A 25574-nucleotide genomic window follows, 5' to 3' on the forward strand; every position below is an offset into this window, starting at 1 on the left:
ATGCAAGTGGAAGTTCAAAGCCTCAGCCTTGAAGAGTGTCCCTGGAGACTTCCAGGCCCCGAATGTGAACGTGAAGCCCTCCTGCCCAGTGGGGCAAGGCGCCGGATTGACCTTCGCCTGAGTGGGAGGGCAGTCGCTGTTTGGGTCCACGTTAGGGGCGATCCAGGTCAATTTAACTTGTCATCTACCACGGGAAGACATAAGGTAAGTTAATGATTCTAAGACGAATCAACTGCTCTTTTAGTCAGTCCGTGTCTCTTGAGAATTCATTCACTCAATCCACGAATGTTTTTGACTCTCTACTATGTATTATGGAACTGGGCTTAAGGACATTTAAGTAAAGAGAGAGACAGAGATTAATTCACTGCCCCAAAGAAGGCCTGGAATCTTCTTAGGGAAAAGAATCCTCACAAAACACTCCACTGAGTATTCTTGTGTTTAGTCTGAGTCATGTTGATTTGAAAAATTCCCGGGTAAAAATTGTATATTTTCACACAGTGTGGTAGAAGGAATGCACTTGTTCTCAGACTCTGTTTTGCCCTGGAGATGGGTCCACAGGAAGCCTCTATCTTGGTCACCGTTTGGCACAAGCTTTGCACCTGTTCCCTTCTCCTTGCCTAGATTCTTGTCTATTCCCTCGCTTTAAAGACCAGGAGTTGTTGTTGTTGTTGTTGTTTTAGAGATAGTATCTTGCTCTGTCACCCAGGCTGGAGTGCAGTGTCACCATCACAGCTCGCTGCAGCATCAACCTCCTGGCTTCAAGTGATCCTCCCAGAGGAGCCTCCTGGGTGGCTAGGACTACAGCCATGTGCCATCAGCCTTGGCTAATTTTTTTATTTTTTGTAGAAATGGGGTCTTGCCATGTTGCCCAGGCTGGTCTTGAACTCCTGTCCTCAAACGATCCTCCCACTTCAACCTCCCGAAGTGCCACCCATGCCCAGCAAGACCTGAATCTTTAACTCTTTGCCTGTCTTTGATCTTTGACACCTCCTGATCCCCAAGCCCCTGCCTCCCGCTAGGCAGGCATTTTTGGTTAAAGTATGAGCTCCCACTCTGTATTTATCTCCAGCTTTGAATGTTCAGTTTGATGGGAACCACAGGTGCCCCCACCTAGTTCTCCAGCCCTAATTTGTTTTCTCCCATGTTGCAGTTCCTGGCTTCTTCCCATTTGCCCACACCCTCATTGTGGCACAATGCCCCAAACTGACACATGCCACAGGCTCAGAGTATCTTCTGATATGAAGAATGACTCTGGTCATTCGAGGGCAGAGAGGATTTCATGACCTTTCCCTGAGAACGGCAGCATGAACTGCAGGGTTGGCAAGAGGGTTGTGTCTGTCTGCTGCTAAGGTCAGCTGCAGACAGCCCATGTCAGGGAAAGCCCATTTAGCATTAGAAGAGTAAAAAGAAGAAAATACCGCCTCAGCCAGGGGTCCTTTGATGTGAACCAATACAATTAGTCTCTGAGTGATGAATATAAATGATAATCAATGACGTATATGTGCTTAAAAGAAGGTGAGAAAAGATTATCACTGCCTAAACCTTCCTTTTGAAGGATGCCACAAGTGGATGAGTGGAGCATATAGGGTAGATAGGATTTTTTTTTTTTTCGAGATGGAGTCTAGCTCTGTTGCCCAGGCTGGAGTACAGTGGCGTGATCTTGGCTCACTACAACCTCCGCCTCCTGGGTTCAAGCGATTCTCCTGTCTCAGCCTCCCAAATAGCTGGGATTACAGGTGCACGCCACCATGCCCAGCTAATTTTTGTATTTTTAGTAGAGACAGGGTTCACCATGTAGGCCAGGCTGGTCTCAAACTCCTGATCTCAAGTGACCTACCCTCCTCGACCTCCCAAAGTGCTAGGATTTCATGTGGGAGCCACTGTGTCTGGCCGGGTAGATATGATTTAAATCTTTTTATTATTATTATTGTTATTATTTTGAGATGGAGTTTTACTCTTGTTACCCAGGCTGAAGTGCAATGGCACGATATCAGCTCACTACAACCTCCACCTCCTGAGTTCTAATGATTCCCCTGCCTCACCCTCCCCGGTAGCTGGCATTACAGGTACCCACCACCGTGTCCTGCTAATTTTTGTATTTTTAGTAGAGACAGGGTTTCGTCATGTTTACCAGGCTGGTCTTAAACTCCTGACCTCAAGTGATCTGCCCACCTCACCTCCCAAAGTCCTGGGATTACAGGCATGAGCCAACATGCCTGGCTGATATGATTTCAATCTAATTAGATCACTGGAAGATACAGCAAAGTCTCAAAGTGGTTGTCTACGGATGGCACTATGGGTTACATATTATTTTTCCAAAGCTCAGAATGTTCTGAATTTCTTTATTTTTGTTATTTATTTATTTTGAGATGGAGTCTCGCTCTTGTTACCCAGGCTGGAGTGCAATGGCTCAATCTTGGCTCACTGCAACCTCCACCTCCCAGATTCAAGTGATTCTCCTGCCTTAGCCTCCCAAGTAGCGGGAATTACAGGTGCCTGCCACCACTCCCGGCTAATTTTTTTGTATTTTTAGTAGAGTCAGTGTTTCACCATGTTGGCCAGGCTGGTCTCAAACTCCTAACCTCAAATGATCTGCTTGCCTCAGCCTCCTGAAGTGCTGGGATTACAGGTGTGAGCCACTGCAACTGGCCTGAATTTCTTTAAATAGAGAATCTATATTGCCTTCATAATAACATGTTTTAAAGTTAGTTTTTATTTTAAATGTTAATTTGAAGTCAAAATGCTTTTCCTCTGACTCGGTGTTTAATGCATTTAGGAAAGGCTGAGCATGAAGCCAGGGTTGGGGGAAAGAGCCTGTTTGGAGGAGATTGTAAAAACGCAGGCTCCCGGGAAAGGGTCAGAGCCCAGAGAGATGCCTGCTGGAAAAGAAGTGACATGGTTGAATATTTGCCCTGCTAAGTGTCATGCTGGCATGTGATCCCCAGTGTTGGAGGTGGGACCTGATGACAGGTGATTGGATCATGGCGGTGGATTTGTCGTGGTTTAGTGCCATCCTCTTGGTGCTGTCCTTGCCATAGTGAGTGAGTTTTCACGAGATCGGATTGTTTAAGTGTGTGGCACCTTCTCGTGCTTTCTTGCTCTCACTCTTGCTGTTCGATGTGCCTGCTCCTACTTTGCCTTCCGCCATGAGTGAAAGCTCCTTGAGGCCTCCCCAGAAGCCGAGCAGATGCCATGCTTCCTGTACAGCCTGCAGAACCATGAGCCAATTAAACCTCTGTCTGTGTTCTTTTTTTTTTTTTTTTTTTTTTTGAGACAGAGTCTTCGCTCTGTCGCCCAGGCTGGAGTGCAGTGGCACGATCTCGGCTCACTGCAAGCTCCGCCTCCCGGGTTCACGCCATTCTCCTGCCTCAGCCTCTCGAGTAGCTGGGACTACAGGCACCCGCCTCCATGCCTGGCTAATTTTTTGTATTTTTTAGTAGAGACGGGGTTTCACCATGTTAGCCAGGATGGTCTCGATCTCCTGACCTTGTGATCTGCCCACCTCGGCCTCCCGAAGTGCTGGGATTACAGGCGTGAACCACCGCGCCCGGCCAACCTCCTTTCTTTATAAATTACCCAGCCTTAGGTATTTTACAGCAATGCAAAGAACAGCCTAATACAAAAAGGAAGAGGAAAGGTGATACCAACTTACCAATAAGGGTACTAAGATGACACCCAAGTAAAATGCAGAACAGTTATCATTTCATTTGCTTGGCAGAAGGAGGGCGACAGTTTGTAGGGAGATATAATCCAACCAAATTGCTTAGGGAAATGTGAAACCAAACGGTTTAGGGAAAATATGATGAAATTCAATATATTTGAATTTGGGAATATATTTCAGTCCAATATATCCTTCCAGAGTGAGGTTTGGCACGGTGCCACTGTGGATCATTTGTCTTCTATTCAAAAGAAGGACAATGTCTACGTTAATGTTATGGTTCAGGAACCCAGCAGCAAGTGCAGCCTGCAGCCTGCGCTCCCAGCCGCTCCTGCTTACATGAGACAACAGTGAGCCACAAGACAGCATCCCCATCTGAACATGCTCGGCCCTGGGGATCATTAGGGACTCTTAAGAAGCAGAAAGTCCTGACCACCTAACAATGAGCACCAGCTTTTCACTTAATAGTTTCTGAATATTCACCAGGTCAGGTTTTCTTTCGTTTGTTTGTTTTGTATTTCTTTGAGACAGGCTGGAGTGCAGTGGCGCATTCACGGCTCACTGCAGCCTTGACCTCCTGGGTTCAAGCGATCGATCCTCCTGCTTCAGCCTCCTGAGTAGCCGAGACTGCAGGTGCACACCACCAAGCCCAGCTAATTTTATTTTATTTATTTACTTATATATGTATTATTTTATATCTATGATATATTATATAGATTATATAGATATGTATATTATATAGATTGTATATATATTATATATAATCTAGATATGTATATTATATATAATATAGATATATATTATCTAGATATGTATATTATATATAATATAGATATATAATATAGATATGTATATTATATGTAATATAGATATATATATTATATAGATATGTATATTATATGTAATATAATATATTATATAGATATATTATATAGATATATAGATATATTATATAGATAATATATTATATAGATATATTATATAGATATAATATATATATCTATATTACATATAATATACATATCTATATCTATATCTATATCTTATATAGATATAATATATATATCTATATCTCAAGCAGGCCTCTGTGCCTGGCCTGCTTGCTTCTTTTAACCTATGCTATTCCTATTTTTATCTTGACCTTAAAGCTGATTGGACTTCATTTTATGAGAGGATGCTGTGGCTTACCCAAGTCATAACCATTAAATTTATCACATTAACCAATGTTTAACCATGATCACAGATTACTGAGAATACTGTAAAGAAAATGAGTAACTACAAAATTACAACAGGTCGTGTGCAATTAAAATTTTTTTTCAAATATATTTTAGGTTAACATTAAACATTCCAGTTATAATCTCTATACTGCAGTTGATGCAGAGTTTGAGTTTTAAAAAAAGAACTGCCTTCACAGAAACGTGGACTTATATACTTTTATATAATAAACTTTATATTTTTAGAGCTATTTTAGGTTCACAGTAAAACTGAGCAGAAAATAGAGATTTCTGGTACCTCTTGCCCTCACACATGCAAAACCTCCCTCCCTATCAACTTCCCCTACCAGAGTGGTAGGTTTTTTACAACTGATGAACCAATGTATTATCACCTGAAGTCTATAGTTTAGATTACAGTGGGTTTGGACAAATACATAAGGTCATGCATCTACTGTTATAGTCTCATTCACTGCTATATTAGTCTGTTCTCATGCTGCTGATACCTGAGACTGGGCAATTTACAAAAGAAATAAGTTTAATTGTACTTACAGTTCCACATAGCTGGGGAAGCCTCATAATCATGGTGCTTCCATGGAGGAGCTCTATGGAGGAGCTCCTCCTTCCAAGGAGGAGCAAGTCATGTCTTACATGGATGGCAGCAGGGAAAGAAAGATGCAAAAGCGGAAACCCCTGATAAAACCCTCAGATCTCATGAGACTTACTCACTACCATGAGAACAGCATGGGGGAAACTGCCCCCATGATTCAATTATCTCCCACCAGCTTCCTCCCACAACACTTGGGGATTATGGGAGTACAATTCAATTTGAGATTTGGGTGGGGACACAACCAAACCATATCAATTGCCCTAAAAATCCTCTGTGCTCCATCTGTTCCTCCCTTCCTCCTTCCCCACTCCCTTCCTCCCCCACTCTACTCCTTGGCAACCACTCATCTTTTTACTTGTCTGCATAGTTTTGTCCTTTCCAGAATGTCATATAGTTGGAATCCTACAGTCCATGGCCTTTTCAGATTGTCTTCTTTCACTTAGCGATATGCATTTAAGCTTCCTTCAGGCCTTTCCATGACTTGATAGCCCATTTCCTTTTAGTGCTGAGTAATATTCCATTGTCTGGGTGTACCACAGTTTATTTTTTCATTTACCTACTGCAGGACATCTTGGATGCTTCCAAGTTTGAGCCAATCATGAATACAGCTGCTATCAACATCTATGTGGATATTTTGTATGGACCTAAGTTTTTAACTCATTTGGATGCATATATATATACACATATATAAATACATACATATATATGTATATATATTTAACCAAAAATTATAATTAAAATATTTTCAAAATGTATTTAAAATATTATTTACTTATTTTTATTTATTTTTTTGAGATGGAGTTTCACTCTGTCACCCAGGCTGCAGTGCAATGGCACAATCTCAGCTCACTGCAACCTATGCCTCCCGGGTTCAAGTAATTCTGCTGCTTCAGCCTCCCAAGTAGCTGGGATTACAGGCGCCTGCCACCATGCCAGGCTAATTTTTGTATTTTTAATAGTGATGGGGTTTTACCATATTGGCCAGGCTGGTCTCAAACTCCTGACCTCAGGTGATCCACCCACCTTGGCCTCCCAAAGTGCTGAGATTATAGGTGTGAGCCACTGCACCCTGCCCAAAAATATTTTTTAGACAAAAGTCATCAAATAACATAAGAAGAATCTTCATGCCACTATCCAGCATACTAGCCTCGTCCTTCCCAATCTCCCTTCCCAAAAAGTAACCATTATTCTGAATTCATTGTGGATCATTCCCTTCCTTTGCATTTCTTTTTTCTTTCTTTTTTTTTTTTTTTTTGAGACGGAGTCTCGCACTGTCGCCCAGGCTGGAGTGCAGTGGCGCAATCTCTGCTCACTGCAAGCTCTGCCTCCCAGGTTCATGCCATCTCCTGCCTCAGCCTCCCAAGTAGCTGGGACTACAGGCGCCCGCCACCACGCCCGGCTAATTTTTTGTATTTTTAGTAGAGATGGGGTTTCACCGTGTTAGCCAGGATGGTCTCGATCTCCTGACCTCGTGATCTGCCCGCCTCGGCCTCCAAAAGTATTGGGATTACAGGCGTGAGCCACTGCACCCGGCCTCCCTTGCATTTCTTATACTCTACTTATATATGTATTCTTAAACAACACAGTGTATTTTTGCGTGTTTTCAGCTTTATATCAGTGGTATTAGACACTGATTATTTTGCAATCTGCCTTCCTCCTCTCCTGCCCCTACCCCTTATATGAGGCTTATGAAACGCATCCATATTGAAATGTTCAGTTCCCTCAATTTCGTTGCTGTTTTGTGTGCCATTCTATAAACATCCCACAGTCTGGTTTTCTACTCTTTTGTTGATGGACACTTAGGTTGCTCCCAGATTGTTGCCACAATTGCCAACAATTAGATTACAAACAACACTAACAGAAACATCCTGGTACATGACAACTCTGGCACTTAAGCAAAACTTTCTCTGGGACAGTGCTACTCAAAATATGGTCTGAGAACTGTTTGTTTCTAGTAAATCAATGTCCCGCTTCCTTAATCAAGAAAATCTTACTATGAAACAAATATCAGCTAAATTTCACATTATGTTGCATAATAAAGTTAATTTACAACATTCTGGTGCAAGTTCTTCCTTCTTATAGCAGAACTGTCACTCTGCAAATAAGTGAACCTATATTCTCTCTCTCTCTCTCTTGCTCTCTCTCTCTCTATATATATATACACACACACATATATATGTATATATATAAAAAATAAATAATTTCATTCCTGGATACATATACACACATACATATATATACATGTATGTATATATGTACATACATGTATATATATGTATGTATACATATATATGTATGTATATATATGTATGTATACATATATATGTATGTATATATATGTATACATAGAGAGAGAGAGAGAGAGAGAGAGAGAGAGAATGAGAATATATCCAGGAATTAAATTTTTTTTTTTTTTTTTTTTTTTTTTGAGACAGAGTCTCACTCTCATTGCCGAAGCTGGAGTGCAATGGCACAGTCTTGGCTCACTGCAACTTCTGCCTCCCAGGTTCAAGTGATTTTCCTGCTTCAGCCTCCCAAGTAGCTGGGATTACAAGTGCTCGGCACCACGCCTGGCTAATTTTTGTATTTTTAGTAGAGACGGGGTTTCACCGTGTTGGCCAGGCTGGTCTTGAACCCCTGACCTCAAGTGATCCACCCCCCTACACCTCCCAAAGTTCTGGGATTACAGGTGTGAGCCACCGCCCCTGGCCAGGCATGAAATTATTGAGCCAGATTCAGAATGGTCTACTTTCTAAATTACGGCAAACTGCTCCCACAGCTTAGTACCTAGTATCATAGTGTTCATTCCTATAAATCTGAAATCTTAAGAAACGGATCTACCTCAAGCATTATAGGGCCTGAGACAAGAACACAAATGAAACCCCTAAACAATATGTCTAAATATTAAAAAATTTGAAGTCATGTGAATAAACTGTTAAATATCTTCTATCCTCCTACCTTGACAAAAATGCTTTTATAACAACCTGGAAGGCCAGGTTCAAATTTACAATTCTCAGATTTTTTTTTTTTTTTTTTTTGAGATAGAGTCTCGCTCTATCGCCCAGGCTGGAGTGCAATGGCATGGTCTCGGCTCACTGCAACCTCCACCTCCCAGGTTCAAGCAATTCTCCTGCCTCCAGCCTCCCAAGTAGCTGGAATTACAGGTGCGCACCATCACGTCCTGCTAATTTTTGTATTTTTAGTAGAGATGGGTTTTCACCATGTTGGTCAGGGTGGTCTCGAACTCCTGACCTCGTGATCCACCCACCTCGGCCCCCCAAGTGCTGGGATTACAGGCGTGAGCCACCGCGCCCAGCCTAGAATTCTCAGATTTCTTAAAATCCACCCTGGAATGTGGGTGGCTGTGGAGAGCTGGCCCTTGACCTGCAGCACGACTACTCTCTTCCCATCTCCAGCTCTGCCCTGCACCTCAAGGACCTCCTGAGTGTGTCTACAGACACGCAGCTTACGTGTCCAAACTCCATCTACATGCCCATAAACAGCCACCCCTTGGCCACTTTGGGAGGACAGGCTGCGTGTAGGAAAGAGCCTCCTCGATCCCTGGAAATGAACTCAGAGCTGCTTAGAGGATTTCACAGCCCATGCCCCGCAGTTTTGTGGTAGCAAAACAGGCTCCAATGGGCACATCCTCTTGTCTCTGGGTACCTCTGGCCATTTGGGGATGGGTAGAACCAGAGAAGGGTCAGAGTTGAGCCTCTAAAATAGGCCCAGAGCTGGGCACAGTGGCTCACGCCTGTAATCCCAGCAATTTGGGAAGCTGAGGTGGGCAGATCACTTGAGATCAGGAGTTCGAGACCAGCCTGGCCAATATGGTGAAACCCCATCTCTACTAAAAATACAAAAAATTAGCTAGCCATGGTGGCGGGTGCCTGTAATCGCAGCTACTCAGGAGGCTGAAGCAGGAGAATCACTTGAACCAGGGAGGCAGAAGTTGCAGTGAGCCGAGATCACGCTATCGTACTGCAGCCTGGGTGACAGAGCAAGACTCAGTCTCAAAAAACAAAAATGAAAAACGAAATGAAATAAATTAAGCCCAGAGCAGGGACCCCTCTTGCCAGGATATAAGGGCAATACTGGGAACTTTTTACTGTCAATGAGGTTTTCAAATTTTCAATGTTTGTTGTTCATGGTACTCATTAAGATAAAAATCTGTTATGCACCTATATTCATTTCCCCATTTCAATTCTTTATTTTGCCTATATTCATCTTATTTTGTGTTTTCTTGATCCATTTTGCCAGGGTTCTATCTTATTAATCTTTCAAAGAACCATCTTTTGGCTTGATTCGTCTTTATTTTTCTGCTTTCTCCATTTTATTGATTTCTTTTTTTTTTTTGAGACAGAGTCTCACTCTGTTGCCCAGGCTGGAGTGCAGTGGTGTGATCTCGGCTCACTGCAACCTCCACCTCCCGGGTTCAAGCGATTCTCCTGCCTCAGTCTCCTGAGTAGCTGGGGCTACAGGCACACGCCACCACACCCAGCTGATTTTTTGTATTTTTAGTAGAGATGGGGTTTCACCATGTTGGCCAGGATGGTCTCGATCTCCTGACCTCATGATCCGCCCACCTCAGCCTCCCAAAGTGCTGGGATTACAGGTGTGAGCCACAACGCCCGGCCTTATTGACTTCTTTAAGATCATTCTTTGAGTTCATTTGGTTTAACCTTTCTTGTTGCCTAATTTATTTTGAGTGATGAATTTTTCTCTAAATATTGTTTTGGCAGCTTCCCACCAATTTTAAAAGACAGTATTTTCATTATTGCCTAGTTCTACATATTTTGTATTTTTATGATTTTTAAATCCTTTTAAAATTTATGATTCTTTAGTAGCATGTTATTTATTTTCCAAATAGGTGAGCTTTTAAAAATTTTTTTATTTTTTGAGACGGAGTCTCACTCTGTTGCCCAGGCTGAAGTGCAGTGGCACAATCTCGGCTCACTGCAGCCTCCACCTCCCGGGCTCAAGCCATCCTCCCACCTCAGCCTCCCAAGTAGCTGGGACTTCAGGCATGTACCAGCACACCGGTCTAAATTTTTGTATTTTTTGTAGAAACAGGGTCTCACCATGTTGCTCATGCTGGTCTTGAACTCCTGGACTCAAGCAATCTGCCTGCCGTGGTCTCCCAAAGTGCTGGGATTACAGGCATGAGCCACCTCGGATGGGCCTTTTTAAGCAACCCACTTGTTATTTGTTATTAGTTTTTAATTTTATTGCAATATGGTTAGAGAACATATTTTTTGTTGTTTGTTTTTGTGGGGTTTTTGTTTTGTTTTGGTTTAGAAACAGGGTCTTGCTCTGTTGCCCAGGCTAGAGTACAGTGTTGCAATCATAACTCACTAGAGTCTCGAACTCCCGGGCTCAAGTAATCCTCCCACCTCAGCCTCCTGAGTAGCTACAACTTCAGGCACATGCTCCCATGCCCAGCTGATTTTTTTAATTTTTTGTAGAGACAGGGTCTCACTAGGGTACCCAAACTGGTCTCAAACTCCTGGCCTCAAGTGATCCTCCTGCCTCAGCCTGCCAAAGAACTGGGATTATAGGCGTGAGCCACGGCACCCAACCCAAACTGAGTTTGTCTCTAGAATGCTGGAATGGTTTAGCATTGGAAAATCTATATGAATCTCTCTTTGTCAGTTTATCTGCTTGAGATTAAAATTATATGATTTTTCTCAGTTTTTACAGAAAAAGCTTCATAAAATTAGTATCAATTCACCATTAAATTATTTTTTTAAATGTGAAAATAAGATAAAGGGCATCTACAGCAACCATTATATTTAACACCAAAATGTTGAAGGCATTATCTCTAAGATTGATAATAATAAGTTAAGGGTGGGTCGCGGTGGCTCAGACCTGTAAACCCAGCCACTTCGGGAGGCCAACGCAGGTGGATCACTTGATGTCAGGAGTTCGAGACCAGCCTAGCCAACATAGAGAAACCCCATCTCTACTAAAAATACAAAAACTAGCCAGGTGTGGTGGTGCATCTCTGTAATCCCAGCTACTCAGGAGGCTGAGACATGAGAATTGCTTGAACCCAGGAGGTGGAGGTTACAGTGAGCCAAGATCGTGCCAGTGCACTTCAGCCTAGGCAACAGAGTAAGACTTCATCTCAAAAAATAAAAAATAAAAGTCAAGGATTCCTGCTATCAACACAATTCACAATTGTACCAAAAATCCTGGCCAGGGCAGTAAGGCAAGAAAAAGAAACAAGAGTCATAGGAATTGGAAAAGAAAAAACAAAACTGCCTTTATCCACTGATGATGTAATTGTCTGCCTAAAAATTCCAAAAATAATCTAAAGATAAACTGTTGTATTAATTTTAACATTTATCAAAGCTGTTGGATACAAAATAAGTATGTGAACTCAATTACATGTCTATCTACCAGCCACAGTTAGAAAAGTAATATATTTTTAAAAGAGTCATCCTTTCCAGATTCCTATAGGATAACGGCTACTTCTTAAGTCTGAAATTCTCCATTTATTCTCCAAAAGGCATAAAGATCAACAAGAAAAGCAAATGAAACCATCCAAAAAAAGCCCGTCAACATCATCACAAAGAGAACGCTACAAATGTCCATTTACATGCAAGGGAGGAAATAAAGATACAAAACCAGCAGACCCAGCCCCAGAGCCCACACTGAAGCAGTCAAAATGAGGAGAGGAAAGCCAGGTTCCTAGTGGTGGCAGAACACAAATAAAACATCACACTCAGAATGAAAGGGTCTTGCTCAGGATGGCAGAAATCTCAGAAGAGCTCTGAGATCAGGCTGATCTGGCTACTAAAGAATCAAAAGGAGGCCAGACTTGGTGGCTCACACCTGTAATCCCATCACTTTGGGAGGCCAGGAGCTCGAGACCAGCCTGGCCAACATGGTGAAACCCCATCCCCACTAAAAATACAAAAATTGGCCGAAAATTGCTTGAACCTGGGAGGCAGAGGCTGCAATGAGCCAAGATCATGCCACTGCACTGCAGCCTGGGCAACAGAGTGAGAGTCTATCTCAAAAAGAAAAAAAAGAGAGAGAGAATCAAAAGGAAGAAAGGTACTGGAGAGTGTCCAGGATCCGGGAGGCAGCATTAGGACAGCACCACTTCTGAGTAAGAATTTGGAAGAGGAGGCATCTATTGAAGTGAAAAGAGAAAGTCAAGCAGTGGAAATTATGGATCCCACAGAAAAAAATAAGTCATAAAATTGGAAATACACTGACCTTCCCAGGCACCAGAAAATAAGTCATTTGTTAAGAACTCATACTTCACCATACCAACAGGAGAGAGCATTCTTAAACTAAGAAACCTCATCAGTCATTCAAATCCCTCACTCACTCCATAGACACATGTGTTAATGGCTGATCAAGAAAAATTCAATACACTTTATAGAACTACCATTTGATGGTAGTTATTGGTATCTACCCAGAGGAAAAGAAGTCATTATACGAAAAAGATACTTGCACACACACATTTGTAACAGCACAATTTCCAATTGCAAAAATATGGAACCAAACCAAATGCCCATCAATGATTTGATAAAGAAATTGTGATATATGTATCCCATGGAATACTACTCAGCCATAAAAAGGAATGAAATAACAACATTCGCAGCAACCTGGATGGAATTAGGGACCATTATTCTTTTTTTTTTTTCCTTTTTTCGAGATTGAGTCTCGCTCTGTTGCCCAGACTGGAGTGCAGCGGTTCGCTCTCCACTCACTGCAACGTCCACCTCTTGGGTTCAAGTGATTCTCCTGCCTCAGCCTCCCAAGTAGCTGGGACTACAGGCGCGAGCCACCCCACCTGGCTAATTTTTGTATTTTTAGTAGAGAGAGAGTTTCACCATGTTGGCCCAGCTGGTCTCAAACTCCTGACCTCAAGTGATCCGCCTGCCTCGACCTCCCACAGTGCTGGGATCACAGGCGTGAGCCACCACGCCCCTCCTAGGGATCATTATTTTAAGTGAAGTAACTCAGGAATGGAAAACCAAACATCATACGTTCTCACTTATAAGTGGGAGCTGAACTATGAGGATGCAAAGGCATAGTGATACAATGGACTTTGGGGACTCAGGGGAAAGGGTGGAAGGGGGGTGAGGAATAAAAGACTACACATTGGGTACAGTGTACACTGCTCAGGTGATGGGTCCACCAAAATATCAGAAATCACCACTTAAGAACTTATTCATGTCACCAAATGGCACCTGTTCCCCAAAAACCTATTGAAATTTTAAAAATAATTCCAAGACACTTTAAAATAAACAGAAGGCAGGCAACCTCCATAGGAAGTTACTACAAGAAGAAAACAGGAAGAATCCAAATTTTTCCACCAATAAAAATATGTCCAAAAAAAGGCAGAGAAAAACTATATAGAACATGCTTCAACATGAATTAAATATAATTAAACTAGCAGCAATGTATAGACACACATACAAAAAAAAATTACCATGCATAAAAAACTCCTAATAGAGGCTGAGTGTGGTGGCTCACACCTGTACTCTCAGTTCTTTGGGAGGCCAAGTTGGGTGGATCACCTGAGGTCAGGAGTTCAAGACCAGCCTGGCCAACATGGCAAAACCCCATTTCTACTAGAAATACAAAAATTAGCCATGCATGGTGGCACACATCTGTAGTCACAGCTACTTGGGGGGGGAGCTGAGGCAGGAGAATTGCTTGAACCCAGGAGGTCAAGGCTGCAGTGAGCCAAGATGGCACCACTGTGCTCCAGCCTGGGTGAAAAAGTGAGACCCTGTCTCAAAAAAAAAAAAAAAAAAAAAAAAAAAAAAAGAAAAGAAACTCCTAATAGAAAAAGACAAAAAGGAGATGTAAAACAATTTATTTAGCTTAGAAAAGAAAGTGAAAGAAAGGACAAAATCATCTCAGGAATTAAGACCAAATTACAAGGTGTTCAGAGGAGAATAGTGGAATAAAAGCATCCAAGACAGTGAGCAATAGTGACCTACCTGGCTGTGCCCATCATTAAGCCATTGATGTCTCAGCTCCAACTCCTCCCTTCTATGCTCAGCTTTGTGATGTCGGGGCAGCTACATCCTGCATTTTGCTTTGCCAGCTGGACCCAGGTTGGCCTTTGGCAAGAAGGGGAGCAAAAGGGAGACTGCAAGGCTAGAGGAGGAGGAAAGGATGAGTTTCCTCCTGTCTGCTCACTGCTCCTGTGAGTATCATCCTAGCACTGCTTCTTCACCCCGGCAGCAGCACATCCTTTCTGCAGAAGCATTTGAATGTGGTTTGCAGTTTGCGGTTTTTCCAGCACTTGCAGACCCGACCTCATACGGTCCATCTCATATTCACCAGAACCAGTGCAGAGCCCCCACCCTGAAGGTCTGAGTTTTAACTCCAGGTGCCCCACCTCTAAGTTCCTACTTGTTCCCCTTTCTTACTGTTTCTTTAACCCTGGGAGTGGAAGCTGCAGTTGCTACCTCTATGAGACCTTAGAGTTCTCTTTTTACCCTGTTATAACTTTATAATGAACACATTTTTACGTAGCTAACACTTTTTATATTAAATTCTTACTCTTCAACTAACTTGTGTGTATACTATCTCTTGGCCAGACCCTGACTACACTGGTGAACTTAAATAGAAAAGTAATTTCTTGAAATGATCCTGGGTAGTTTATAGGATAAACAGAATGGCCTGAGAACGAGGCTTAAACAGATGGAAGCCCAGCCATTTTCATCCTGCAGGAATCATCTGGGCAAGACAGGCTGCTAATGCCTTTCACATTTCTGCACCCACCATCACCACCACAAATCCCAACACGCAGAAGATTATGAACCGACACATAAGGCTCGCTCTGCAGATAGGTAGGGACAGGACAGTAAAGAAATTCGGAGGCAAGTTTTTAGACAGTTTCACTTTTCTTAGATTCATCTCTCCAAAAACTATTTATCGAGTACCTTCTGCGTGCTGGGCATCAGAAGGGAACAAAAATAAATGACATGGATCTTGTCTTAAAATCTAGACCACTGTTTCTCAACATTAGAATTTATTAAAATCTGGGATATTGTTAAAAATACCTCACCTCTGGAGATGCTGGGTCATTGCAGCTGGTGTGGAACCTACGACATATACTTTTTAACAAGCATCCCAGGTGATGCTGAAGTTGGTAGCCCACAGACCACTTTGAGAAACATTGATATTACAAACAAAAAAAATTATGCAGCAGGCACAAAATCATGTGTAGGGGAAGAAAAATCATTGTTTCCTCAATCCTCATAGGTCTTTTAAAAACAAACAAACAAACAAACAAAAACGGAGTCTTGCTCTGTTGCCCAGGCTGGAGTATAGTGGCGTGATCTCAGCTCACTGCATCACTGCAACCTCCACCTCCCAGGTTCAAGTGATTCTCCTGCCTCAGCCTCCCAAGAAGCTGGGATTACAGGCACCCACCACCATGCCCAGCTAATTTTTGTGTTTTTAGTAGAGACGGGATTTCATCACGTTGGCCAGACTGGTCTCGAACTCCTGACCTCAGGTGATCCACCCACGTTGGCCTCCCAAAGTGCTGGGATGACAGGCATGAGCCACCGCGTCTGGCCGCCTCATAAGGTTCTTAGTTGGAATAGACCCCATTAAAAAATATATATAATATATGTATATATATAAAAAGAGAAAAACAAGTTTATTTACATGTATATTTCACACCTACATGGCAGACACCCAGGGAAGGAGTAGTTCTTAAAGAAGTAGCTTTGAATTCCAGCTTGTATAGCATCTTCAACAAAGAATAGTGATTTTTAGAGAAGTGACAGGACAAAGGAAAAGGACTTTGGGTCTCTAGAGGGGGCTTCTCTGCAGGGAAGCAAGTAACTGGCAGATAAAGGCGAGTTGGTAAAGCATGTTCAGGTAGATTCCTCTGGCTCCAACTCCTGGCAGATAATGGTCTAAAACTGTCTTCAGTGGTTAATCTTTGTTCTCCCTGGTAAAAGACAGGGGCAGGATGCCTTTTATCTCTGTAAATCTGTGTCCTGCATTTAAGTAAATGGAGGGCAGAGAGCTTTCCTGCATCTGTTTCTTCTTAATTGTCTTCAGCTCAACAATCCTCCTTCTTTTAGAGTGGCATGTTCTGGACTCCCGCACATGTTTGGAAGCAATGGTCAATTTCCCTAGAATGTAGATTGATTGATTAAAAAGAGACAAGGAGGAATTGCTTAGGAGGTCAGTTTTATGCCACTACAGGACTTCAGAGAAAGAACAGATCCTTCCTGCTTGATTTTAGGCAATAAATGCTTCTTATCTGACTGATCAGAAGACCACAGCCTTTAGAAAATATGACTCAAAAAATATTTTTCTTTGAGTTTTTTGACCAACCTTAAAAAAAAGTCCTGTTTAAATGTTTCTTTAATCGTACCCAGGCGAGCTTGACACTTATTCTCTCTTTTGTATTCGTATATTCTTCCTTCCTCTTAATACATTTTTCTTCCTTCTCTCCTGGCTCCAAACCCCTAGTTTTCTCCCTTTCCTAACTGATGATTTTTTTTCAATTCTTCAGCCACAGGCGCCCGATAAAATGGCCTTCAATCCCTGCCTTTACTTCCAGCATATTACCTCACTCCCTCTCAAACGCCAATTAAAGGCTTTGTCCATTCCTGCTTAAAGAAATAGATGTAGGAAAATGAGATCTTTCTACCCAGAAAGACAAGTGCTTGGAAATTGCTCATTAGCTAACCAGAAATTCTGTCAATAATGAGCCCCGGGCTGGCTGCGGTGGCTTACGCCTGTATTCCCAGCACTTTTGGGAGGCCGAGGCGGGCGGATCATGAGGTCAAGATGTCAAGACCATCCTGGCCAACATGGTGAAACGCCGTCTCCACTAAAAATACAAAAATATTAGCTGGGCATGGTGGTACACGCCTGTAGTTCCAGCTACCTGGGAGGCTGAGGCAGGAGAATTGCTTGAACCCAGGAGGCGGAGGTTGCAGTGAGCCGAGATCACGCCACTGCACTCCAGCCTGGGCAACAGAGTGAGACTGCATCTCGAAATAATAATAATAATAATAATAAGTCCCCTCCCTTTGCCTGCCAAAGTGACTCCAATAATCACTCGACATGGACTTAAGAGCTGGTTTGACTTCCCATCTAAATTGCAGTGGCTCGGTGGCTCAGTGGCTCACGCCTGTAATCCCAGCACTTTGGGAGGCCAAGGCAGGCAGATACCTGAGGTCAGGAGTTCGAGACCAGCCTGGCCAACATGGAGAAACCCCGCCTCTACTAAAAATACAATAATTAGCCAGGCATGGTGGCGCATGCCTGTAGTCTCAGCTACTCAGGGAGGCTGAGGCAGGAGAATCGCTTGAACCTGGGAGGCGGAGGTTGCAGTGAGCCACGATCACACCTCTGCACTCCAGCCTGGGCGACAGAGCAAGACTCTGTCTCAGGAAATAAATAAATTGCAAGTAAAGGCAAAACAGATCTCACTGTGAATGTGGCTTGTCCACTTGCTGTATAAACAGCGCTGTTGCCTCCCTAGTGTGAAGCATCAGGTACTGCTAAGAGTGCTGGGTGGAAAGGCCTCTTTTGGAAACATGGCTTTCCTTTGGCAAATATTGTTGCTGATCTACCTGGGATCAGAGCTTAATGCTCATTCTTACCTTGTGGAAGCAAAGGGGTTTTCATGTGTGTGAAATAGAAAATACCTTTCACATTGTAGAGACGCTATTTTGAAAAAAAAAAAAAATCAGGCCCAATGTAATGGACAAGAGGCAGCACATCAACAAGATTCTAGAATAAATACAGTACTAACTCCCATCCCCCTAAGTACTAGCTACTAGTAAAATGAGATATAATGTTTCAGGCTTGATAGGGTCTCTGTTACAAACCATTCTTACATTCCTGGGCACAAAGCTAGTCTAAACATTCATAGAGCTCTTCAATTATATTTTGGCTCTTATATCAGCAGAGTTGAAGAGGAAACAATGGCAGGGTATATGGGCCTCCTTTCAGATACAGAGTAACAGAAACCCCAACTCAAAGGTCTTTCCAAAAAGGAAATATGCTTATTCATAAAAAGAGAATTTCAGAGATAAAGCAGACTTCAGGTTACCCTCAATGAGGTTAGCAACAGCCCAGATTTTCAAATCCCAGCCCACAATCTATATTGACATCTTCATCTTGAAGTTGGCGCTCCTCCTAGGTGTAAAGTGGCTGCCAATAACAACTGGACTTTCTCTCTAAGGAGGGAGGAAGGACTTCCTTGGAAATCACAAGCAAATCTCTCCTCGAGGCTCTGCAGCCACAACTTGGTCACATTTCCATTTCTAAACCAGTTCTTGACAAAAGGGAACATATTATCCTTAAATTATTTCAGCCCAGGATAAGCTTTCCCTCTGACACTTGGCCACTTAGTGGAGGGTGGAGGCTGGAAAAAAGTCAGGGCTCTGTTAGAGGAAGAAGGAGAAATGCTGAGTGGGCTACCAACAGTGTCCCCGACCTGGAGGGAGAGTCTTCACTGAGCAGGAGGTTGAAATGGCTAAGTTAAAAACGGAAGTACATCTGAGGACCCTTCCAACTAGCAGATTCCAAGAAGACTCAATAATGCCTGATCCCAAATCCATTATTTCATCAATCTGAGCTGAGGCACTGTGTAACATCAGGAAACTGTGCAGGTTCTGCAAGAGGTACAAAGATAAATAAAAATGGTTCCATCTGGACTTTATTGCACAGTGAGAGTCATATGAGGTATCTGTAAATAACAATAAAAGGCAGAATCACTTTGTGGGAAGTTCGATCCACAAGTAAGACTTCTGTGATGGTTAGTTCTGTCAACTTGATTGGATTGAAGGATGCAAAGTATTGATCCTGTGTGTGTCTGTGAGGGTGTTGCCAATGGAGATTAACTTTTGAGTCAGTGGGCTGGGAAAGGCAGACCACCCTTAACATGGGTGGGCACCATCTAATCAGCTGCCAGCACAGCTAGAATATAGAGCAGACAGAAAAATGTGAAAAGACTAGACTGGCCTAGCCTCCCAGCCAACATCTTTCTCCCGTGCTCGATGCTTCCTGTCCTTGAACATCAGACTCTGAGTTCTTCAGTTTTGGGACTCGGACTGGCTGTCCTTGCTCCTCAGCTTGCAGACGGCCTATTGTGGAGCCTTGTGAGCATGTGAGTTATTACTTAATAAACTCCCCTTCATATAATATTATATATATATGATATATATATATCTGTCGCTCTGGGGAACCCTAAAACAACTTCCGAGGAGGGAGATCACTTCTGAGCGAATTATGAGGAATGGCAGCAAGAAGAAGGTGGCTTCTGAGCCGAGCCTTATGAGTGATCAAATTTTTCATAGTATGGGGGACAAGTATTCCTGGATAAAGGGATAGCAATGGGGCAGGGCTAGTTAAAAAACAAGATGAGGGAATTATCTTCAGTGTAAATTGCTCCCCCACCAAAAGGACAAAGTGTCTGACTCACCACCTAGTGACTTCACTGAATGTTCTCCTTCTGCTCCACAATCCACCCCTCATTCTTCTCCACCTTGTTCTGTGGCCCCAGAGGCTGGCCTTATGGAGTGTATCAACTAGGCCACCTTGTTCCTGGTGTGAGTTGGGTTCAGCTAAGATGGTATGGGCAGGAGATGACAGAGTGAGAGGAAAGAGAGTTGGAGGTATGATTCCTCCAGCGTGCTCCTTGCCAGACTATAGGTGGGCAGTAGCCATATTCCTCTAGCAAAAGCTATGGCTTTCCCCAAACAGCCCTTCCCTATAACTAGTGACATGGGAGCTGGGCAGGGAAGTGCTGGGTAGAGAGGGGCCAGGTCGCTGGGTAGAGAGGGGCCAGGTCCCTGGGGAGGGCTCCACCCTCAAGCCTGTGCTGCAGATGTAAGTGAGAACATGCACTCCTGTTTTCATGCCTGAATATTGCATTTTCCAAGACCACCCTGGCCAACCAAGCCCCCCATCCTGTACCCATATAAACCCAAGACCTTGGTGGGTACACACACAAGCAGCTGAATGTCGAGACCAGCAGACCAGTGACAGCAGAACGATGCAGCAGAGAAAAAAAGAGGGACGTCTTGATGCCGAGGGAAGGTCAGCCAGGGGTGGTTGGAGAAGGGTCCGGCTGCTGGGCACTCGACTCCAGGGAAAGATTATTCCCCCACCCCTCCACCTTCCGGCTCCCCATCCATGTCACTGAGCGCCACCTCCATCACTCAATAAAAACTTGCACTTATCCTTCGAGCCCATGTGTGATCCGATTCTTCTGGGACACTGGACCAGAGCTCAGGATACAGAGGCTGTCACACTGGCCCTCTGCCCTTGCAATAAGGCAGAGGGTCCATTGAGCTGATTAGCACACAAGCCATCTGCAGATGGCAAATCCGAAAGAGCTTGGGTTACACGTGCCCACCTGGGCTTGGGGAGTTGCAGACACCCACCCCTAGACACTGCTGCGGGGCCGAGAGCCCAAAGCATCCCTCCCGGCCTCTGCACCTGCCAGTCTGCATGCTCTCCCTAGGTGTTTGAGCTGCAGGGCAACCAAGCAGGTGAGCCACACCCGTGTTGCATGTGCTGCAGGGGGAATCAGGAAACTCTCCCATTTCATTAGCTTTCAGTACCTGCTCCCTCCCTGTCCACCACACTGGAATAGCAACCCTGCAGCATTGCCAGCCCTGGGGGCTTCCTTATAATGCCTGGTTTCCTTGCACTATCAATGCCTCCATAGAAAAGGCCCTTGATTAAATTCTCCCCAGTCAGACCTTCTGAATATTCCACCTGCTTCCGGCCTGGACCATGACTGACAGAGATCTTTGTAGTCAACTGAAGTTAGCCAGTTATTTTTTTTTTTAATTTCCATTGCTGTTTTCTTATCTCTTGGTTCTAAGTATCTTATTTCCTCATCTTCTAAGTGTGGCATTAATAATGAACTTCACATCAGATCTATAAGTTGAAACTCATTCATCTCTACCTTGAAGAGCTAGATATTTCTTTCAAAATGTTGGAACTATACAAATGACAAAAGAAAAAATAGATAAATTGGACTTCATCAAAATTAAAATCTTTTATGCTACAAAATGTATCATTGAGAAAGTGTAAAGCAACCTGCAGAATGGGAGAAAATATTTGCAAATCATATCTGATAAGGGACTTATATCCAAAATATAGAATTCTTACAACTCAATAAATAACCCGGTGTTTTTAATGGGCAAAGAATATGAATAGATACATCTCCAGAAAAGATTGCAAATAGCCAATATGTACATGAAGAGATACTCAACATCATTAGCCATTTGAGATATGCAAATCAAAGCCAGAATTAAAACCACTTCATCCCCACTAGGATGGCTATAACTAAAAAGGCAAGTAATAACACGTGCTGGCTGGTGGGGATGTGGAGAAATTGACACCCTCATGCATTGCCAGTGGGAACAGGATGGTGCCAGCCACTTTGACACTTCCTCAAAATATTCAACACTTACTAGATCTTTTCCCTTTTATTTTTAGTTGGCACATAGTATTTATGTGATACAGAATGATATTTCCATACGTGTATACAAGGTATAATGATCAAATCAGGGTAATCAGCATATCATCACCTAAAATATTTATCATTTTCTTGTGCCATAAACATTCAAAACCCTCTCTTCTAGTTTTTTGAGAATATACAATAAATTACAGTTAACCATCTTCACCCTACTGTGCTACAGAACAGCAGAACTCATTTCTTCTATCTAGCTGTCATTTCGTATCCCATAGTCTCCTCCTCACCACTCTTCCCAGACCCTAAGGCTCACTGTTCTACTCTCTTTTTTTTTTTTTTTTTTTTTTTTGAGACGGAGTCTCGCTCTCTCGCCCAGGCTGGAGTGCAGTGGCTCAATCTCGGCTCATTGCAAGCTCCGCCTCCCGGGTTCACGCCATTCTCCTGCCTCAGCCTCTCCGAGTAGCTGGGACTACAGGCGCCCGCCACCACGCCCAGCTAATTTTTTGTATTTTTAGTAGAGACGGGGTTTCACCGTGGTCTCGATCTCCTGACCTCGTGATCCGCCCGCCTCGGCCTCCCAAAGTGCTGGGATTACAAGCGTGAGCCACCATGCCCGGCCCACTGTTCTACTCTCTATTTCCATGGGCTCAAGTTTTATTTTTAGCTTCCACATATAAAAGGAACATGTGATATTTATCCTTCTGCACCTGATCGATTTCATTTAACATAATGACCCAGCAATTCTACTTCTAGGTATATACTCAAGAAAGTGAAAATATGTGTCCACACAAAAGCTCTGTACACAAATATATGCATAGCAGCATTATTCGTAATACTCAAAAAATGGAAACAACCCAAATGTCCACCAAATGATGAATGGATAAATAATTCGTAGTCTACCCATATAATGAACTATTACTGGGCAATTAAAAGGAATGAGGTTCTGATTCATGCTACAACATAGTTGGATCTTGAAAACATCATGCTAAGTGAAAGAATTCAGTCACAAAATACCACATGTATGATTCTATTTATATGAAATGTCCAGACTGGAAAATCCATAGAGGTAGAATGTAGATTAGTGGTTGCCTGGGGGGACTTAGGGAGAAATGGGGAGTGACTGCTAATGGGTACAGGATTTATTTGGGGGATGATGAAAAAGTTCTAAAATTGACGGTGGTGACGGTTGCACATTTCCTTGAATATACTGATAACCACTGTAAACCTTGAATTAGTGTATTACATGTGAATGATAAAGCTAATAAAAATTAAAATGATGTGTTTTAAAATTTTGGAACCAACTAATTCTAAAAGCAAATGTTGCCAAAATTTCCAAAATATCTTCGTCTATAATCTTTAGGCTATTTCATGTGTCTGACAGCTACTTAGTAGCCTCAAAATAAATGTGAGAACAAATTAGTAGCTTACTGATCACCATCTTTCCACCCTTTAACCCACTTTGTTTGTTTGTTTTTTCCAGAAGCCAAACCCACACCAAAACATGAACAGGGGGATGGAATTTATTGTTCCTGTATCAGCTCCCACCAAATCTGGTGCCCCGTGGCATTTTTTCTTTCTCAAGGTCCCACGGATGCCCAGAGAGCAGTCAGAATCAGGCCAGGCACCAGGATGGGCTTGTCCTCAGATCCAGTTGTTGGCACCTTGTCTTCCAATTACCTAGCTCTGCTAACTCTCTCTTACAAGCCTGGGAGGAGAGTGAGAAGTTCATACCTAAACGTAAACTCCAAAGGGTCTTAGCACCTCCAAGTTTAAGGAAACCCACAGGATGCTCTGAAACTTCCATGAAAATGAAGACTTGGAGGGACTGTTGCATTCTTGCATGCCTGGATGTTTGATATTCTCTGAATATCCAGCATGAAACTGATCTGATCCCATGCTTTTTTGCCAACGTGGTATATTTTAGGATAAAAGAAAACACCCCTTACCAAGATGCTCTGAAAGCACCTTCTCCATTATATTAATGATAACTAATGTTATTAAGAGAACATAAGGCAACTGTAACAAAATAAGAGCTCACTAAAGGGGATCCTGTATGGAAATTGTTCGTGCAAATGCCATTTCGGAGCTGGCATTGTACTTGCAGATGGAGTCTCTACAGGAAGCTATGGCTTCAGTCCTACGTGAGCCCGTACAACCACTCAGCACATAAAATTCCATGAAATCAGTGCCTCAAACCACAGTATCTATAAAGGAACTCCTAACTTAAAAAGTAATCCATCAATAGTAAGGATTTTTAAACTTTAGCCTAAAAATTGTAAATACTGTTAGTAGTAATAAAGCAATGAGATTTCTCTAAAATTATTGTTGCCTGTATCACTTTAAATCTTTGACATAAATGAAAACTTGCGTGGAAAATGCTAAAGTTCTAAGCAAATAGGTTGAGTATTAATAAATGGGAAGATGAAGTAGGTGAAATTGATTTTGTTAGGAACTGGTGGGAGCTGATAGAGACAGCGATTTTTTAAAATACTTTTTAAAATTTTTATCTATTTATTTATTTTGAGACCAGGTTATGAGACTGGCTAATTTTTATATTTTTGGTAGAGAAGGGGTTTTGCCATGTTGCCCAGGCTGGTCTCAAACTCCTGGGCTCAAGCGATCCACCCCCCTTGGCCTCTCAAAGTGCTGGGATTACAGGCATGAGCCACCATGCCAGGCTGAGACAGTGTTTTAAACTGTGCTGTTGTTGTTCTAGGGAAAAGGTAAGTGAGCCTGAGATAACAGAAGTCCTTGCAATCCACATGTAGGTACGTGGGCATGAAGTAAGAAAGCTCCAGAATTCTGTCGAGGCCATAGAGATTTCCAGAACTGGCAGCAGTTAAGAATTTTGCAGAATGGAAGAGTCACACCTCTAAATTTGTGTAGATTGTGAACTCTCTTCTTGCAAGAAAAAAGAGAAATAGCTGAAGTTATGGGAATAACAGTTGATGCAAACTTGGTAATCTGAAGTCTGAACTTTGAACACCAGCAGACAGGCTGAGAATTCTCTTTGATCATGAGCCCAAGTTCTACGTGTACCTGCAGGAGTCTGTGTGGCATTTGTGCACTGGTGTGGGGCCCAGGAGAGGACCACGGAGTGACAAGCCACCAGATTCTAAAGGGAGAGGAAGATCCCCAGAGGACCTGGATAGAGATGTTTCCCTGAGCATTGTCTGCCGTGTGCTCCCGATGATGAGACTCTAGAGTTTACAACTGAAACACACTGTCATTTATGATATTATTTGTAATATGTGGTATGTCTAAGTAAAACATGCATTCAGTAAAACTTGCGATGAAACTTATCTCATTGTGTGGATTTCATTCTTCTCAATTCTTTTATGTTTTCTGGGTTTTTTTCTAGACGGAGTTTCACTCTCGTTGCCCAATCTGGAGTGCAATGGTGTGATCTCAGCTCCCTGCAACCTCTGCCTCTCGGGTTCAAGCGATTCTCCTGCCTCAGCCTCCCGGGTAGCTGAGATTACAGGTGCCTGCCACCACATCCAGCTAATTTTTGTATTTTTAGTGGAGACGGGGTTTCACCATGTTGGCCAGGCTAGTCTCGAACTTCTGACCTCAGGTGATCCACCCACCTCAGCCCCTCAAAGTGCTGGGATTACAGGCGTGAGCCACAATGCCCAGCCTTTTATG

General features: G+C 43.0%; 1 protein-coding gene across 1 annotated transcript; it reads left to right on the plus strand.

The window, feature by feature from the left end:
• C13H7orf33 (chromosome 13 C7orf33 homolog) lies at positions 1 to 24769 on the plus strand. Its single transcript, XM_003270877.4, is given in 4 exon segments — positions 1 to 204; positions 23407 to 23493; positions 23496 to 23663; positions 24695 to 24769. Coding segments are annotated over 4 exon segments (534 nt in total).
• Positions 24770 to 25574: the final 805 nt, after the last annotated feature.

The sequence above is a fragment of the Nomascus leucogenys genome, chromosome 13, assembly GCF_006542625.1.
Source record: "Nomascus leucogenys isolate Asia chromosome 13, Asia_NLE_v1, whole genome shotgun sequence".
Classification (NCBI taxonomy): domain Eukaryota; kingdom Metazoa; phylum Chordata; class Mammalia; order Primates; family Hylobatidae; genus Nomascus; species Nomascus leucogenys.